Source organism: Castanea sativa, chromosome 1, assembly GCF_040712315.1.
Source record: "Castanea sativa cultivar Marrone di Chiusa Pesio chromosome 1, ASM4071231v1".
Classification (NCBI taxonomy): domain Eukaryota; kingdom Viridiplantae; phylum Streptophyta; class Magnoliopsida; order Fagales; family Fagaceae; genus Castanea; species Castanea sativa.
The window spans coordinates 69,705,138-69,724,283 of NC_134013.1; the positions used below are offsets into that span (position 1 = coordinate 69,705,138).

At 36.6% G+C, this 19,146-nt stretch overlaps 1 protein-coding gene and 1 long non-coding RNA gene across 4 annotated transcripts; both read right to left on the reverse strand.

The window, feature by feature from the left end:
• Window positions 1–1,096: 1,096 nt before the first annotated feature.
• On the reverse strand, window positions 1,097–1,796 carry LOC142606553 (uncharacterized). The gene is made up of 2 exons (XR_012839127.1): window positions 1,444–1,796; window positions 1,097–1,370 (listed from the first exon to the last, which is right to left on the reverse strand). It is a non-coding gene; the product is annotated as an uncharacterized LOC142606553 (long non-coding RNA).
• A 5,184-nt stretch (window positions 1,797–6,980) lies between these two features.
• LOC142620500 (CRM-domain containing factor CFM2, chloroplastic) lies at window positions 6,981–18,887 on the reverse strand. Of its 3 annotated transcripts, none has more exons than XM_075793875.1 (14): window positions 18,136–18,887; window positions 16,466–16,994; window positions 16,261–16,391; window positions 13,203–13,517; window positions 12,961–13,117; window positions 12,507–12,799; window positions 11,790–11,849; window positions 11,609–11,665; window positions 11,397–11,489; window positions 8,951–9,208; window positions 8,647–8,866; window positions 7,991–8,121; window positions 7,598–7,894; window positions 6,981–7,486 (listed from the first exon to the last, which is right to left on the reverse strand). In XM_075793875.1, exons 1-13 carry the CDS (start codon window positions 18,814–18,816, stop codon window positions 7,676–7,678), a joined length of 3,144 nt encoding a protein of 1,047 aa, XP_075649990.1. In that variant the 5' UTR covers window positions 18,817–18,887; the 3' UTR covers window positions 6,981–7,486; window positions 7,598–7,675. The 3 variants fall into 3 exon arrangements, with proteins under 3 accessions (XP_075649990.1, XP_075649984.1, XP_075649980.1); XM_075793869.1 differs by having other exon boundaries at window positions 6,981–7,452; window positions 11,397–11,516; XM_075793865.1 differs by having other exon boundaries at window positions 11,397–11,516.
• Between the last annotated feature and the right edge of the window lie 259 nt (window positions 18,888–19,146).

Sequence of the window (19,146 nt, forward strand, 5' to 3'; positions counted from 1 at the left end):
TGCACATGAAGATGGAAATTTGTTAAAATATTCACATCTGAGTAGTGAGTAGTGTGATTAGTTGAGTTAACAAATGACACACCACCAAATTCTATTAAAGCTAACAAAAATGCCTAATAAAACTAATCACAAGAAAGGTAAACATCACAAAATGTACCACAGGATAACCACATGTTTTAGGGGTATACCACTTGGATGATATCCTTAATTACTTTACCCTAAAAATGAAAGCCCAAAATTTAGCTCTTACTTCAAAAAATCACCACTCAATTTGACATCTTAAAAAAGGATAAATTTAGTACTTGAAAAGACACTTTATGCTCCAAGAAGTTATATAAAATTAAAAAAACAAAAAAAACAACCATAATTCATATGGCAACAGAACTAAGGAGAGAAAAGGAATCATCAATATTTCTCAACGTATACAAACTGAGCTCTAGTTTCTATGCAATCCCTTCTCCTGAAACTAAAATATGATATGCCTTTCCTATTAATCAACAAGATCGATTATATATATATATAAAATGTCTTTCAGGAATATATGAATGCAGACCATTCAAACCGGAACAAAAAGTCAAATTGTATGTTACACCATTTCCACTTTAAATTGCATGTAACTAATAGTGTTATATATAGGAGTACATAAGAAACGTACTTTGAATTCAATAATATATAGGAGTCCTATCTGCGTATATATATGACTATATGCTTATATGCATATAACAATAAGGTTCAGAACACAGTAATATTAGAAGAGGATGGCTCATTAAACACGGGTAGTTTGCATGGCAGCAAGCTTTATAGCATTGAAGAGGAAAAAAGTTTAAAGCTGAATAATTAAACATCAAACCATAATATGTATAAGGTAGATCTGCTTAAAAAAAAAGGTAAAATCTCTCATAAAAAAAAGACCAAAGACAGTTTCTATTAGAATCAGAATATTCTTGAAGGTAAACTATGTTTCATTTCATAAGCACAAAACATAGATTTATATCTCCGAACACCAAGTTTGCACAAAAAAAGCTCCACACAAACAAGTAAAAACTAAAACCACACAAAGTAGGTCAAAACTCAAAACATGAAGGAGATCTAGAAAGAGAAAGAGCAAACAAAAATACCCTTTATTATAACTTCTTAGTTGTCTTCAATAACCTAAATCAGCCAAAAAAAGATGAAAACCACAAACCCTAACTGAGTTACAAGATCTAAGAAGTTCAACTACGCAAAAGGAAAGAACACATATAAGTAAGAACTTGAGTAATTATTTTGCTTGAAACAAGCAAATAATCGGACCAGGATGCTTGATTCCCCAAAAGCAAAAGACTTTCAAGTTTCAGCGAAAGTCTTAAAAAGGAGGAGACCACCCTTCACTGAAAACCAAAGAAGCAAGTAAGCAAGCAGCTCGATCAATGAAATGAAGAAAGCTAAATCTTCTGCTAATACCTCTTCTTTTGCAAACACATGTAGTACAGCATGTTTGAGATCTTTTTCTCTCTCTCCTTCTTTTTGTTCCTTCTCTTTCTTGCACCTGGAAATGATGATAATGATGATGCTTTGAGGTTTGTGGTGGGGGTGGGGGTGGGGGTGGGTGAGAGCAAAAGAGAGGATGGTGTGGGAACAATGATGGCGATAGAGAAGATAGGCAGAGGTCATGATGATTGCTGTTGGGTCTGGGCGTTGAAAGAAAGGCAGAAGATAGTCAAGGTAGTTTGTGCCCTCTCTCTCTCTCTCTTACTCTTTCTTTCTCTCTGTGTCAGAGAGAGAAAGAGAGAGAGAGAGACAGTGATGATAATCATGAAACCCAACACTATATTATCAGTACTTATATACAATTGGTGAAAAGCTAGCCTAGCCCCAACCTAAATGATCAATGAGCGCGTGAAATGAAGTTCAGAACTAAAGCTGACTATACGATAACTATTTTATGAAATTTATCAGAAATAATACTATGATATGAATGAATGAAATGATGAAAGTCTTGTATTTACTTTTGGTAATATATGAAAGAGGGAAGAATAAAGTTGTGACAAAGTAATTACGTCCGATATATGTTCATTTTCATTTGAATAAACATTGCATAAAAATATGGTCAAGCACTATATGTTTACTATCCAAATGGTTGGTTTTTACATTTTTTTAAGGTTAATTACGGCTTTCTCCCTCCAATTTTGATGTTACTATCACTTTGGCCTAACTTTTAAAACTGCAATCAATTAGTCGCCTAAACTTTTGAATGGATGAAAATATAACTTTTCTATCTAACAGCTAGGATTTAGGTTGGCAAATATTTTACGACATTGTAATCTAAATCTGGTCGGTAATGTATCGAAATGTTCAAGATTAAAGGCCTAAAATACAATTCATAGGAGACTCTCATTCAAGAGTTCGACTGTGCTTTGATCTATATTCAATTGAATAAACATTAAATTTTGACAGCATTTTGATTGTTGTTACAACGATTGATCTATCAAAAATCGTGAAATTGAGATCTAACATGTTTTATTAAAGTCAACTATTGCTTAGGTTTTTGTGGCCCCTACATGCAAACATATATATAAAAGACATCTTATGAGCACCACTTCACAAAAGTTTTAAAAAGACTTCTACCAAGTACTACATCAAGAAAAGATATAAACTTAAATTGATTAACCCGTGAGTTTAGAAGTCGATATTCAAAAAAGAGTTGCTACCTTTTAGCGTTCAAGAGCTGAAGCTACGGAAACATAATCAATCCCAGTGTGCTATTGTGGAGCTCAAATCTTCAACTATTGTCTTTGAGTCAGTCAAAGTTGGTTAAAGGTTTGATCGTGATCACAGAGATGAGGTTTTTGAAAGGGATTCATGTACGAAAAGTTCAAAAATTCAATAGCTGGTGTGAGGTTGCATGAGTAAATTAAACTATCAAGTGATGTTTAGGTTCAAGGATTTGAACTAAATTGTAATGCTTCTCTTCTACAGTAAATTGCCTTATTAAGGTACAGGTACCCTTGTAGCTAGTAGTTTTTCCTTTGGAGTGTTTACCAATTTTTCCACTTTTTTATCACCAAATCTATGTGTTTCTTGTGTTTGGTTATTTGATTTTTAGATTTAGTATTCAGTGTGGCTGTGATTAGTTAATCTAAGTTGTAATCGTCTAATTGACTTAAGTTAATTAACTATTAATTAATTCGCATAATTAATCAATGAAGAGGTCTAAAAGTTCTTTTTCACTAACCATTAAGGTATATATTAACTATTTTGAAATGACACTGTTTTGTTTGAAACATTAGGGGGGAGTGAACTAAATGAAGTTATAGAGGGGTAATTAACGGCCAACATTCAACATAATATAACAGAAGGATCATATCAAAATCAAGTTAAACATTAGGATGTTAAATTGTTAATTGAAAGTTTTAAATGTTAGAAAGCAAATGTAAGTTTTGAAACTTAAGAGATCAAAATGAATTAAGAAGAGTTAGAGAGTAAAGTGTATTTTAGTCCATTTGTTATATGATTATAAATGGTGATTTCGAAAAGGAGTGGCATGGTGATTATTCACGAAAAGATCGTGAAAGTAAATAATGAGTGTATATAAGCTGATGAGCGAGACTTGCATGTTTCAAATTAACGGATCACATATTTGACTTTTGTGCAAAATAAATACTCTTAACTTATTTCATATGAAGAAGCGTATCGAGAAAGGATTCCCTCTCATTTAAATCCTTAAATTTTCTTCAATTTTAAACAAATTAACAAATCAATACTAACTTATTTAAATATATGAATATTAAAATTTTTGTTTTTATTGTGATATTGTCTTATTAAACAATTACAAGACGAGACAAGGCCCCATGGGGATGGGATAAAAAGTTTTTCCCATCATATAGGGTGTGATAGAAATGTGACATGACAAAAACACACAGAACAAGGCAAAAATCTCCTCCTACAACCTTGCGCCTCTCTATTACCATCCCTAAATGTAAGGATTTGAATGAGAGGGAATCTTATCCGATAAGCCATTACATTCCCGTAATTTTCTCTTATTTTTATTTGACACATGGAGATGATAGGTTGATGGTGGCGGCGACTTCAAATTTCTCATGTTTCTTTCAACGCTAGAACCCTTTGATTAAAACGTAAAAGAAAAAAAAGTAGAGCAACATTCTAGACCTCAAAGACAATAATCATTCTCTTTCTCCCAAGAAATTGCTGATAGAAACTAATTAAGTGGTCCACACGTGAGGAGTGAGTCTAAAGAGGACACGCCCTCTCAAGCAATTGACTAAGGAATGATATAGCGTGTTATGTTTTTCTCCTGGGACTTGTGAAAAATCCGTGGAAAGTTTATTACTACATAAGAAAGTGTTTAATTAAATACTTAAATCTCGAGCATCTTAAATTTAGGGGTAGCATATTCCAATCGAGATGATTAGAAATCTTCTTCCCAGTGTTCTACTTTTTAATTTTAATTCTACCAAATATAATACAACTTGGAGATAATAAATAAATAACTTGTCAAGTAATTTTTTTTGACAAATTATAACTCACTCACGTGTGATTTAGTCAAAATTTAAATTGTTTATTTGTGGTTTAAAAGTTGGCATTTTACTCATCTGAGATTCACTCTGTTAAGCTTCCGTAACCCATCTCAGTATTTTTCACCGTTAAAAACACAAAAAACATTACAAAAACATAAAAATTTAGATCTAAAATTATATTTCTTAAAATGGTGAAGTTTTGGCTATAGTACATTATTCATCTTTAAAAACATAACAGAAGCTATGGCTCTGCTAGGTCTTACTTATTCACATAATCAAACACCAAAAAACAAAAAACTCCCATAATTTTGATGTCCCCACTAACACCCCTATTTTCTAATTCCGGTCACTAATTTACCTTTCCTAGAGTTAGATTCCCTAATAGACAAAAACCCAGTATATATCTTTGACTTTCTCTACAACGCAAGAACGGTAATTGAACCTCACAGTCCTTGAATCAACTTCTAGAAGAAGCAAAAACCCATGAATCTTGCTTTAAATAACCCATTTTTATGAGTCAAATGCAATGCATCAATAATTAATGCTATTCAAAATTCAAATAGAGAGTGGAGCAAATATCCTGAAGGGGATTAACTTTTGAAGGTAATTTTGAGAGAGAGATGGTGACCTACCATATCAAAAGTAGAGTAATTTATACTAGTATTAGAAAGGAAATTCCCCTCTTTTAGCGTCATGTTTTTTAATATACATAATAATAAATGAGTTTGGCTTACCTTCAGTATTTTTTTTACTGGACATATCTTTTTTGTTTTAAATATACGATGAGTTTGAATTTTAATCTTCACTTTTTATTTAATTAGTGGATAATGTGACAATTTTTCATTAAAACAAAAAAATATTTCATTTAAAAAAATACTAGATAAGCCAAACCTATAACAAATTACTTACTTAAAAGAGGATCAAAGATGTACAACTAAACTTAAAATAATCAAAGAATTTTTAATTAAAAAAAATAATGATAATTATGTGGTCATTTTAATAAACTAATATTACTCAAATTCAACCCATGTTCTATATAATAATAAATTCAATAAACAATTTTGGTAGAAGTATACAAAACTCTCTTGTGGTTTTTCCTAAAATGTGAAACCGTTCCTAAAGTTTTGAAAGTATGGTTTGGTTTACATCCAATGCTCCGTGCATTGGAAACAACACTTGTCCTATAAAGGCCACATGTCACTCAAGATCTTGTTTGGGAGGATTGAACAAAAGTTACATCTTTAATGAAACACTTAATCACCTTGTGATATATATTATTTTATGCATAAAATGTTAATTGTATAACATGTAATGCTCTTGAGATATTTTAGTGTAACACAAAGTTCTAATGTGATATTATTTTACTTTTCACATACGTTTAATGATTTACACATAAGTAAGAGTTTCTCAAGTCTCTCCATGTTTTCTGTCTCTCTCTCTCAACTTAATAATTTCTCATATCTATTCACACAGCCTCTTATTATGATATAATTACACTGGATCTATTATTAAATAACTTTTTTTTTTATATTTCAAAAATATCCAATAAATAGGATCCATCGAGATTCAAGGCGTGTGGTTGGAATAATTATCCTAGCATAGTGATGGAGCTTTTTAGGTTATTTCACCCTACAAGAGAGATTAGCCTTTCGACAGATAGTGGGTCTGGAATCTCGACTTTTAGATTAAAACAAATTTAGACTTGGTCCCAGTTAAAGTCACCAGTTCGATCAACTTTTCTGTGTGGTGCCATAATATGTTATCTTTTGGGCCAACAAAAAGCTAGCACTTGTAATTTGAAGAGTAAGCTTAAGTGTGAAAGAAGAAAAGTTTACTTTCATATTGACCTGGGTATATTTTAAAAGAGAGCTTTAGTCATCATTGTGATGCGTCTCACTCTCATCACTCATGATGGCACTCTCTTTTGCTAAGACAAAATAGGATTTAATGGGAAAATAAATTTAAAGATTTTACTGTATTGTACCCGAAAGTAAAAAAAATCAATGTTTTAAGCTGTCTTACACATTTTATTATTGTTCTTACTAGATTAAAAAGAAGGTTTTTTTTTTTTGTTCTTGGTATCAATGCCTAGACATGAACAAATTAATATCTGAGCATGACTACAAAACATGTCGGCAACGAATGCTCAGCCAATGTGGGACCAATTGGAAAGAGCTCATTTCATGAGAATCATGACTCGTGAGTCAGGACACACTTCAGACTCTAAAGGCTGCCTATAACTCCAGCCCAGTACAAGCATCACAGGAGGGGTGAGAATCTCACCGTGAGATCCTGAATTTTGTGATTCTTATAACATTTAGAAGAATTAAAAGCTAAAGTATTCGCCATCTTTAGCAAAGGATCTCTCCTTCATACAAGTTTAGGGTTAGTTTATGGTGGAGCATAATAACATTCATCCAACTCAATTTATATTCTAATACAAACAATTGGATGTTAGTTTTGTTGAAACCACATAATAATTTGATTTTGAGACTCAATTGGAACCAATTCTAGGTATGCCCAAAGAATTTATTATTGTTATTTAAAACTAGTAAATACGTACGGATCCTATGGGCCTTGAATCCATCATCATGTTGCTTTTGCAAGAAAAGAGCCATTAAAGCCAGAGGTCATCGGCTATTGCTGAAGAATTTCTTATATTACAATGTCGACTGAGATGTCACTAGAGTATTTCCCTCCTTGCAGCAGAAGACCAGTATACATACGGAGGGCACACTCAAATACAGCAAATAACGAATAAAGACCTTGCTTTCGAAGATGTCACCTCTCCATCTTGTTTCTAGATTTACTGTACCAAAAGAGGAAAGCAGACAGAAGCATATAGGGGAAATCAGGCCAACATACCTTAGGATTGTAACGGCTGTTCAGAGATATGGAAAGCATCTATGTGCATGTCCCTCCTAGTTAAAATGTGCTGACAATTGAATATATGATGAGTTGGTATGATCCTGAAAATGTTGATTTAAGCACTTTATCCAACACCAGAGTAGGAGGAACTTTTACCACAATTATAGCTTTGAAACAGAAAGTAACTCACAGTGCCGACAATAATTACTTACCCAAAATTAAATAATATGGACAAGAATCATGGGACAGCGGATGGCAGCGCTACCACGGATACAAACTTCAATTCCAAGTTATAGAGTTGTATCTTCCTGTACGTGACCCTGCAACCCACACTCCATTCTGATTGCTGCCAAGAGTTCAGGAGAGACAGTTGGCCGAGTTCCACCCTCTTTCCCACCATCAATGACATTCTTCTTTTCGGCGTGCCCAGGTATATCTCTCACCCCCCAACCCCTGTAAAGTATGACTTTGCTAGGCTCTTGGGAGACAAGAACTGCACCTGTTGCTTGCTGTGAGGGTACAAGAGAGAGAGAGACACAGAAACTATCAGCTAATCTGGTTAATCTATATGTATAAACAAAGAAGAGGGCCTCAGGTGTGCATACCTCCAGCTTAAAAACCACCTCCTGGACTGACGTTCCTTTCGCTCTACCTTTGACATTCACAATAGCAAGAGGATGCTTCATGAAATGAACCATGATTGCTTTTGCAACACCAGAGACAATGTTGTTTCTCCCTAGTATCAGTACCCAAAAATGATCAAGTTGTTCAAAATACATCAGTTGCTAGCAAATAGATAGGAAACATAACCAAAAAAGTTGGGTAGGGGAGGGGGAAGAAGCTAATATGCAAAGGTCTTAAGAAGAAAATGTATAATTTCTTCACCATAAGGTATCTTAGGATATTGAACATAATTCAAAAGTTTTTAATTACTACAAAATCTTTTCGACCTTTAAAACAGTTGAAAAAAGTTTCCGAAGTTTTTTATCACTTATTTTTTGTCTTATTAAGCAAGTAAACTTAAAAATTCTGAATACAGCTCCATTCTGTTGAACACATTTCAAACAAAAAACCAGCAGTTTATGCCCTAAAGAATCAATTCCGGATGAATGAAAAACTGAAGGAGAGTGCAGCTAAGATGATAATTATGACCAACCAAGACCCATATGAAGTTTAAAAAAGGCAAATGTTGTAATTACTAACAACCTTAACAACAATAAGGGAAAACTTAAAGCTGTGAAAGAGAGGATTAAAAAATTACCTACTGCCAGTACAGGGCGAGTTTTCATCTTCAGGGCTTGCTTTCGTAAAAGAAGCCTCTCTTTATTGGAAAGCAGTACAGCTCTGTGGGGCATCTCTGATCCATTTTCCACTGCTATTGGAACCGGTCTCAAATCAATTTTTGCCAACTTAGCTGGTTCTATTGCATTGTTATCATAAACACAATGCTGAACTACTGCAGAAGAGCCTGTTTCTTCTGACTGAAAGTACACAAACCATACAGCATTAGCCATTAGAAGAAAAACATGAATATAAATAAAAACAGAAAGGATTCTTTACATTACCATAAAACTATCAGGGCAAGGTGTAGAGACAGCAGTTTCAACTTCACCATTCATATCGTTGCACAATTTTGCATGGGGTTCTTTAATAACAAATTCGGATGAAAATCCAGCTTCAATTTTACCAGTCCCATCCCCCTTAAATGTTGATGAGAGGCCAAGCACTTTATCTTGTTGAGTGGCTTGTGGATTGTCTATTGAAGCATCCATGCTATCATTTAAGTTCATGAGAGTTAATTGGGCTCCATGTTTGTCCTCAGCCTTGAGTATTCACACAAAGCACTATTTCAGATATCAGTTTGAAAAGATTTATTATTTTGTATAACATGTTGCATGAAACATCCTCTCACATGGGGTGGACCCCATACTGGTTACACATAATACCACCTCATTTGGGAAGGAGGTGGTACCATATGTATTAGACACACATAGCATCTCCGTCATAGTGTATGGGGCCCACACATTCTGAGGGAGATGCTACATGCATCTAATACATAAAATACTTTTTCATTTGAAAGAGCATCTCAAGTTACAATATATCAATAGTTAATATATATGTGTTGCGCACATGCGCAGGGGGTAGGGGGAGGGCTTAATTTTGTGCTAATGTCTCTCCTGCATTAAAGTTCAGTGAGGTATCCTGGTGTTCCTCGTTTCCCCTTCCAAATTGACCGTGAGTGATTGTGCCACACTGGTGGAGAAAATCTCTGCTCAGGCCAACTCTTGGGCCTCTAAGAAATCATCATTTGCAGGCAGAATACAATTTATATTCTCTGTTTTGTTTAGCATTAATGTGTATTGGGCTAACATTTTCATCTTGCCCAAAAAAGAGATTAAAACTACAAAGCAGAAATTTTCTAGCTTCTTGCAGAGTGGTGGAGAACCATCCAAAGGGGCCAAGGAAGCTTGGGAGCAAGTCTGTGGTCCAAAGAATGAGGGGAACTTTGGTTTAACAGAATTGATGATTAGAATCGTGCAGCTATAACGAGGCATATAAAGGTCAGCCTTGGTTTGATGGCAAGTGCCTTCCACCAAAAGTGACAGGTGGCAGGTTCAAGTTTGAGAATTAGCCTCTCCAATAAATTAGGAGCAAAGCTGCCTAACATGACCTTTCCCAGGCCTCACAAAAGTGGAGCTTTCTGCACTGGGTACAACTTTTTAGCCATATAATGAAGCACATCTGGAATTTGTTTGCAAGGGCTGGATCAATTTGGGTAGCTTGGATCAAGGAAAATCTCCTAAGAGAAAGAAGCTTCTGGTTGATCAAAGTCTCATAGGTATCTATGGAGATGGAGGAAAATGCTCAAGTTTAGACAGGTGGTTAAGCCTCTTCTGAAATTTATAATTGGTGAAGGAGGGTCTATCTTTTTATGGCTAGACCATTAGCATCCAGATGGGGTCCTCCATACCTAGTATAGTTCTAGGGTGATATATGATGCTGCAAGTTAGATGCAAAGGTTTCTAGTGTGCTAGAGGGGGGGGGGGGGGGGGGGGGAAGGGATTTGGTGTTGGAAAATCCTTCTCCTTTTGATGCTCTGGTTGCCATCCAAAGTAAGTTGCCTTTAATTGAATTTGGTGACTATGACAAACCTGTCTGGCTCCCTTCCAACTCTGGTACATTTACTAATGCTAGAGCTTAAAATGTTGTTGGACATAAACTCGCAGATGCAGCATGGACTAAACTTGTATGGATCTTAATGGCAGCCCCCAGACATGCTTTCTTTTTGTGGTTAGCCCCCAAAAACAGGTTGGCCACAAGGGATATGCTAAAATGGGGTTATCCAGGTGACACAACATGTGTCCTCTGTCGAAATTGTCTTGGAAGCCGTTATCATCTGTTCTTCAGTTGCCCTTTCACTGATAGAATTTGGGCTCACATCATGAGATTATGTTTGATTTTTAATCCTGTAACCAGTTGGAATGAGATAGTAGATTGGGGTTTGAAAAACTGGAAGGGTAAGAGTTTGAGGGCAGTTTTGTGTAAATTAGCTTGGGGAGCTGCTCTTTACCATCTATGGGTCCAAAGAAACAACTATATTCAGGGAGGCCATCTCAAAACAGAGGAAAGTTTATTACAGGGCATTGAATTGGAAGTTAGACTTCGTGTTGCTGGCAGAGCTCATTTTAAGAATTCTATCTTGAACAGGGCCCTTTGCTGTCCTTGGGGGGTTTCTGAATCCAGTCTTGTTTAAAAGATCAAGTGGTATTGATACTTGGTGTATTTCCTAGTTGAAATATGGTTTTATTGAAAGTTCTCACTTGCTCATCAAAAAAAGATGCCTCATAAGGTTTTGAATGCAACTATATCAATTCGAATGGTAAGCACACATCTTGGATTTTTATTTTGAAAATGAAAACCCCATATATGCATAGACCTAGAAATACAAATATAAAATATAAACCACATTGTTTTAGCACATAGCTTCTGAATCCAAGATCAATACCTTACCTCTACATTATTCTCTTCATGGCAAGCAGGAATTACCGAGTGAGAGAGAGGACTGGAATTATGTTCCACATGTGATCTCAAGCATTCAGTTGCCTGCATATTGTGCATATCCTCTTTCACCTAATTTAACTCAAACTGTAAACTTCACCACAAATTTATAGCTTTACTTGGGTGAAAGAACACAGAATGAACAGATATATAAGATGGCTCACCAATTTATAATTCAATGCATCAGCTGGCAGAACATTTTTTGCCTCCTTGTCTTTATCCTGAATCAAGAAAATAACACATAATTTTCCTCAATATGATTGGGTACATCAGCATAAAATAACAAAGCAAAAATTATCGGTAAAAAAAAAAGAATACAATGAACTCAGGCAAAAGATAACTTACCAACTGAAGTTTCAAGTCATCTATGTTTTTGGTAAGGCTCAAAACATGGAGTTTCAGAGACTGCATGACAAAGCAGGAAAAAAGAACGCTGAAGTAAATATCAAGGTAAAATATTAGCTGATATAAATTAAACAAGCCAGCAGTCTCCCCATTGGTAAACCATCCTGGACAGAGTCAAGGTCCATATCATAATGTATTTATGCCTCTGCAACTAAGTCCCTTAACTTGCCAGGTTCCACGTGGAACACAATTCTGACCAAATCAATCAATTCTAACCACATCTTCATAGGGTTGCCTTGTACCTTTGATGCTTTAAAAGGGATAGATCACTTGTTCATCAATTCAATCTCCTTTTTTTTTTTTTTTCTTGCATGCAAGTATGGAAGGTGCTTTTTCTATTATTATTTTAAGTTCAAGAAGAGAGTGAGAATTAACCACCCGCCTGTTAGGTGGGATGGTCCCCAAACCTTAAAGATTGGGGGTCCAAAAGGGGGGGGGGAAGGGGAACGGGTTCGAGCAGTAGAGTAGGATTACTAACTATTATCAAAAGAAGAGAGTGAGAATTAAAAATAGTTGACATGTGTGTGTGTGTGGGGGGGGAGGGGGGGTGGACTGGTTCAAGTAGTAGTATAGCATTACTAGCTATTATCAAAAGAAGAGAATGATAATTAAAACTAGTTGACATGTATGTGTGCACAGATAGACAAGCCAATTTACCTTGCGGCGTTGTGCCTCTAAAGAGCGTTTCAATGCTTCTCTTTTATTTAGGAGTGTCTGAGGCCTTAGGCTAGCAGGCCGTGTATAATTCTTCCCACGATACACAATGATTGCATAACCCTTGCTCACTCTCTCAACCGCCACTAATATTCCACCACTTTCTGCCTCTAATGTCCGTGCTTCTTCATGAACAGCTTCAATGGTTCTGGCTTTAGATATTATCTTCACAAGTTCCCTGTACTTCCAGTGAAGATGCATGTTTTCAACTGTTCCATCAAAAACCCCTCGCCTACCTGAATATGGAAAGACAATATGCTCATTAGTGCCCACTTCTGTGTGACATTTTTATCAGTCTTCAACTGCCATTCTGTTTACTCTTAAGAGAGGAAAAAACTGCATGCATACTGTGCCAGGTTCAGAGTTCGAAAAATGTATGCTAGATGGCAAAACTCACCCATTAGTAGGAAAGGCTTCATTCTCAAGGCAACCTTCCTTAGCATATATCTTTCTTCTTTAGTTATACCTTCTTTATCTATTTCAGGTTGTTGGGGGATCTCTTCTTTCTCAAGCTCTGCTAGAAGTTTCTCAGCCCTTGCTTTCTTTTCTAGGGCCTATTCATGAGAAAGATGCTTAGTGCAAGATAAAAAACAATTTGACAAGAAATTAGCCATAGCATAGCACCTTAGTAAATCATACCATCGACAATTTGATGCTAGTTCTTTTGATAGCTGCCTCAGTGGACCTTAGCTTTCTTTGCTCGAAAAGGAGTTCCCTTTCCACATTATTGCCCCCATCAGGTTCACTTTCAGAACTACACTCTGCAGTATCAAGTATAGGCTCCTGTGTAGTTGTCACTGATGTACTATATCTTGTCTTCTCTTTCTCTCCATGAATTCCATACTTCCTCCGCTCTTCTATTGCAGAAGAAACTGCAGGTGGCAGGAAATCTTTCCCTCGATATAGGGCAAAAAATTCTGAATCCCGGGAAAGTAATACTCCTCCAGTCAGCCGCTGCAACATTTTTTAATTACTATCTAAAAGATGTCTGAATTTTTTTTATAAGTAAGGAATTTATTAAAAGCACAAAAAAGGTGCAACCCAAGTACATGGAAAGTATACAATAGGAATAGGTACACAAACAATTATGCACAAAAATTACAATGATCGAGCATCTCAATGAAATTTGAAAATGAATATAGGCTTAAAGCTGTCATCCTCTCAAATGAGGATTTGAGGAATGAAAGTTTCAGGTCCACAACTGATTTTTCACACCCTTCAAAGCACCTGACATTTCTCTCTCTCCAAATGAACCACATGAGCCAATGAGGGATTGCCTTTCAGATTTCAATATACCTCCAGATAAAGTTGTTGCAAAGAATAAAAGTTCCCTAAAAAATTTTCAAATGACTAGCTTAAATATTATCTTTACATAAAAATGGAAATAAATATCTGTTTTATTATTTTTAAATAATAAATAAAAGTCAAATTCCCCACCATTTAATTCTTCATCAGTTAGGAAGAGATAATTTACGAGAGAGAGAGAGAGAGAGAACTTAGCAGATATTAGAAACATAGTTCAATTATTTGTGCTTTGTTAAGATTATTTGGGTGCACAGGCATTGAGAAGAGTCAGAAATCTAGGAATTGCAAAACATAGAACCTTCTACATCCGCAAAGTACAATCAACAAAACAACCAAGCCTTAGTCCCAATATTTTGGGGCCAACTACGGATCCTCAAATGGACTAGTCAAAGTCGGTCACATGAACTCTTTTCCACTTTTATTACTTTTACTAATGTTTTCTTTCTTTCTTTTGTCTTCCTCTTCATTTTTTCATTCCCTCAAGTTGAATAAATTTATTCTTTCTCAAGGTTCATTAATCTCACTCCTTTCTACATGACCAAACCATCTTAAGAGACTCTTCCCCATCTTTTCCTCAATAGAGGTCAGCCCTATCTTTAAGGGATTTCCCCATTTCAAATCCTATCTTCTCTTGTTTTTTTTTGATAAGTAAGACGTTTATAGATATCAAAAAAAGGAAACACCCTAGTACACAGGGAGTGTACCAGGGTTAAACAATCAAGAACAAAAATTACAAGAATCTAAGAAATCAAGAAAAGATAAGGATTGGTTCCGCGAAGCAGCCAACCAACCTATTAAGGTTCTAAAGAAAAATAGCTTCAAGTCTGAGATTGATCTCTCCTTATCTTCAAAGCACCTGCTATTTCTTTCTCTCCAAAGACACCACAATAAGTAATGTTGAACAATCATCCATATATACCCATTTTGATGACATCCAAATCTGCCTTGCCAACATGCTAATAGCCCCACTACAGATTGCGGTATCACCCAGTGAACTCCAAACAATCCAAACACCATTGCCCACATATCCATTGCAACCGGACAATGAAGAAAAAGATGATTAACTGAAGCAAACCTTCCTTTTTCGTAAATTGTTAATCGTTAAGCACTTCCCCCAAGCAACAGTCCAAACAAAGAAAGCAACTTGAGAAGAAACTTTCTGTTTCCAAATACTTTTCCAAGGAAAGCAACAATCATTGGAGCCCACTAAGAGACTATAATACTCCTTAACCAGGAAGCCCTTCTCTCTATCAAGTTTCCAGCACATCTTATCCTCGCCAAACCCTTTCACCGAAGCACCATAAATGGTATCCATGAAACCAGCCAATGCCTCTGACTCCCAAGCATGCACACCCCTAAAAAAACTTACATCCCAAAAAAGGACTCCATTATCAAGCTTCATAAGTTCAGCCACACTAGCCTCCTTGCCTCGGCAAAATCTATACAATTCCGGATAGCTGACTGCAAGGGAAGTCTCACCACACCAATGGTCTTCCCAGAATTTCACCCTTGACCCATCCCCAATATCATAGAGAATGTGGCGGGAAAAAGAAGGCCATCCCCGACTAATATTTTTCCACAAGCCCACACCATATGGACCATTAGCAGGCTTAGTACACCAGCCACCCCATTCACAGCCATATTTCACCTCTATCACTTGCCTCCAAAGGGCAGTCCTCTCCATCCCAAATCTCCAAAGCCATTTTCCGAGCAAAGCATCTTTAAAAAGTCTTATCTTCCTTATCCCCAAGCCACCCAATGCAATGGGACTGCAAACAGTAGCCTTATCTTCTCTTGTATTTCCACTTATCTATCTTAACATTCTCATTTCAACTATATTCATTTTACAAACATGTCCTCTTAACATCCCAACATTCATCACCTTATAGCATGGCTAGTCTAATAGAAATCTTGATCAAGTTTATCATTTAACTTACCTATCCCCTTTTTTTGGGCTGAGGAAGTAAAGCCCTGCTTATAATTACCACCCAAAAAAAAAAAAAAAAAAAATCCACCTCGACCATAAACTGCAAATCTATTGTACTTTCTCCTGTTAACCTTAGTGATCAAGGACACAAAGGTAGGGGGGATTTATGTAAAGTGCTTCACCGATTTAACTATATGTAGAAACACCGGAAATTTATGACAAATTCTATCTTTTAGAGTGGCTAGATAAAACGAGTTCACATTATTCATCTACTAACAGTTTTCTTGCAGTCTTAAAAGTAGGGAATTACATCCCCTTATCCCTTCACATGAAAGAACAATGAATCAATGCATCATGAATATATTTTAGTTTAGAGGGGTAAAAGATCACGCGTCAAACAAAATAGAGGTGGTAGGAACTTATAAATAAATAAATGTTCTAAATTATTGTCACATTATTACAAACCTTCAGCTCTTCTGCCATCATTTCACTATTAGTGTTCTGTACCCCTCTCTTAACAGCAATTTTGGCAATCTCACATTTCTCCCAGAGCTTGACAATGGAAGTGGCCAATCCTTGAAGATTCCTATTTCTGCCTGTTTAAAGGTATAAAGCAAGTAAATTTGGGTTGACCAGATTATAACAGCTGTGTATCAAAAGCCATACTCACCTAATACAAAATGGCATGGCAAGGGTCGACCAAGTCTTTTTAATGTAGTCATTTCATCATTTGTTAATACAGACTTCACACCATAGGGAAGAAGGCGGAAAGGCTTCCGGTATCCAGGAACAATGGCAGGCAGAAGATCAGCATCAACAGGTAGAGGGTCATAACCCCACCAATCAGTAAATCGTGGGCCCAACCCCTCTAATAAGCGATCCGCTTCTTCTGCAAGCTCTGCCTCGCCTGGCAATTGAAATCGTACTCTGTTTGGCATACCAACACCTTGGATTAATTTTGGTTGAGATATTTCTTTGCTTGGACTTGTTGCAGCAGGTTTTACACCAATTATGCTGGATGAGCCGCTCTCCGTTTCATTTTTTTCACCATCATCAATGTGTGGATCCAGTATATCATCAGTCATGGTGTCATTTGTCAAAATTTTATCAGACAAAAAGTAAGGGTACTTATAATTGGCCCCCCTGTACAAGACAATCTTACTTCCAGACCTCCAAACAACCAGACCTCCAGTTTTCCTCTGAAAATGTTTGAACAAAGTTAAAATTAGAAAGCTAAACAAGATGGATAATTATACATAAATTCCAAACCTCATCCTCTAACGACTAATTGTGGATATTAGGAATCTAAGTTAAGTGATTATCACAAATCAAGCTCAGTAAGGCACACTATATAATTTTTTAATGACCAAAACGAAACCTCAACCACTATCAGAGAAAATACATTCACATAGGTAAATCAAAACATTACCTAAGGTTTGCAATTTGAGGTAGTGCTAAAAGTGTGGTCAAGGTTAGGCATGTTTGTAAAAATTTGAAAAAATTTATTGACTGGGTTTCACAGAATCTGTTTAATGACAAATAAAATCAAGAAAAATTAATGGGAAAGCCCGAGGCTTTTTGGGAAGAAAAATATCTAGCAAGATAACTCCAAAGGGTCCGTCTAGTGGTTTCCAATGACTCATGAAATCCATGAGGTCTTGGGTTGAAAACTCCTAACAAGCATCTTGGGGCCGACCCCAAAGGATCCTCTTTATAATTACCAGGTGTGTGCAGAACAGGGGCAACATACACCAGGGGAAATAGTCAAGTGCTTGAAAAGCTTGTGGGTTGTGCACTTAATGAATATAAGATAAAATTTATCATGATTGCCAATCCCAGGTAAATTTTTGAAGCAAAGTTATGGTACTTAGCAGAGATGAAGGAATATAAAGATCATTCCTTGGCTTTTAGGTTTGTCCTTGTCATGCTCATGTTCCTGAATACCAAACAACCTTAACATCCAATACAATAAGAGTGCCATTATAATTACCCACAAAGGTACTCCCGCCACAGGTGCACAAGGCTCCTGCACAAGAAACTGAGTCTCAAATCAAATGCAGAACACATCAAATGGTCGGAAGACACTTACCATCGCACCAAGGTTTAACCTTTAAATTCTTAAGAGAAGTACCTATACATAATACAACTCTACCCCACTCTCATTTCCTTTCCACTTACAATCTCCAATTTCCACTAACACACTACTTCATGAATTCGATTGTAATTCAAGCATTATAACAACACAAACATTAATAACTACACATAAACTATCCAATACAGCACATTGCTCAATTTACAATTCAAAAGCAAAAGAATTGGGAAAGCTGCAAGCTAACCAACCTCCAACAATTCATGAGTCCTCTTCATGTTCATCCTACACAAATCCTCGCACTCGATTTTCACGACCTCATAACGCCTCCACCGCTCGTGGATACCATTTACAATCCCTTCAGTGATCCCTGCCTTCCCTACTTTTAACTTCTTCCTCGTCTCAATCCCAAGTCTCCTCAGCCTTCTCAGCTCCGCCTCGCTCAAGCTCAGCTCAGCCAATGTCGGCGCTTTCTTCTCCTCTCTCTTCTCCTTCTTATGCATCACCTTCTGCTTAATCACCTCGCGCCTCAGCTGGTGGTATTTGGTTATGGCGGAACCCGTGCCCGGAACCGGAACGGGGTTCTCGGGAGTGGACCAGCTCGTATCGAGAGTGTGCCCGACCCGGTTTTTGGGTAATTGGTGGGGCAGAGGAATGAAGATTTCTCCGGCATTTGCGCTCGGCTTCGGGTTCGGGTTTTGGGGGTCTTCGGCGAATCCGAGAGAGCGGAGCTTGTGGGCTATGCGTTGGATAGCGGAATTTGGGAGGGTTTGGGTATCAGAGGTGGAGCTCCGAATGAGGAAACGGGTTTTGGGGAGTGGGGAGTGTGAGGGGAAGAAGGTGAAGGGGAAGGGTGATTGGTCAGTGACAGTGAGGGGGTTTGAAGGGAGTGAGGAAGGGTGAATGTGAATGCGTGTTAAAGGAAGCAACATGAAGAATACGGATAGATATGATAATTAGAATCAGATAGAGAGAGTGAGAGTGAGAGTAGTGTAGAGGATGAAGTATGAACGCCACTAATATTTTTTTTAAATGAAAAATAAATGTCACCTTTTGGCCTTTAATGGAACGATGTTTTAAAGATATAGAATTTGTTTGGATCCAGCGTCCACGTCCAGCCTTCTTTTTTTTTTTTTTTTTTTTTCAACGTGTTTGTCACTGTTTATTGACCATGAACAGTGATTTTAAGCCAGTGATTTTAGGCCAATGAACAGTAATTTTTGGCATGAACAGTATTTTTTACATCTTTAAAAATTATTTTG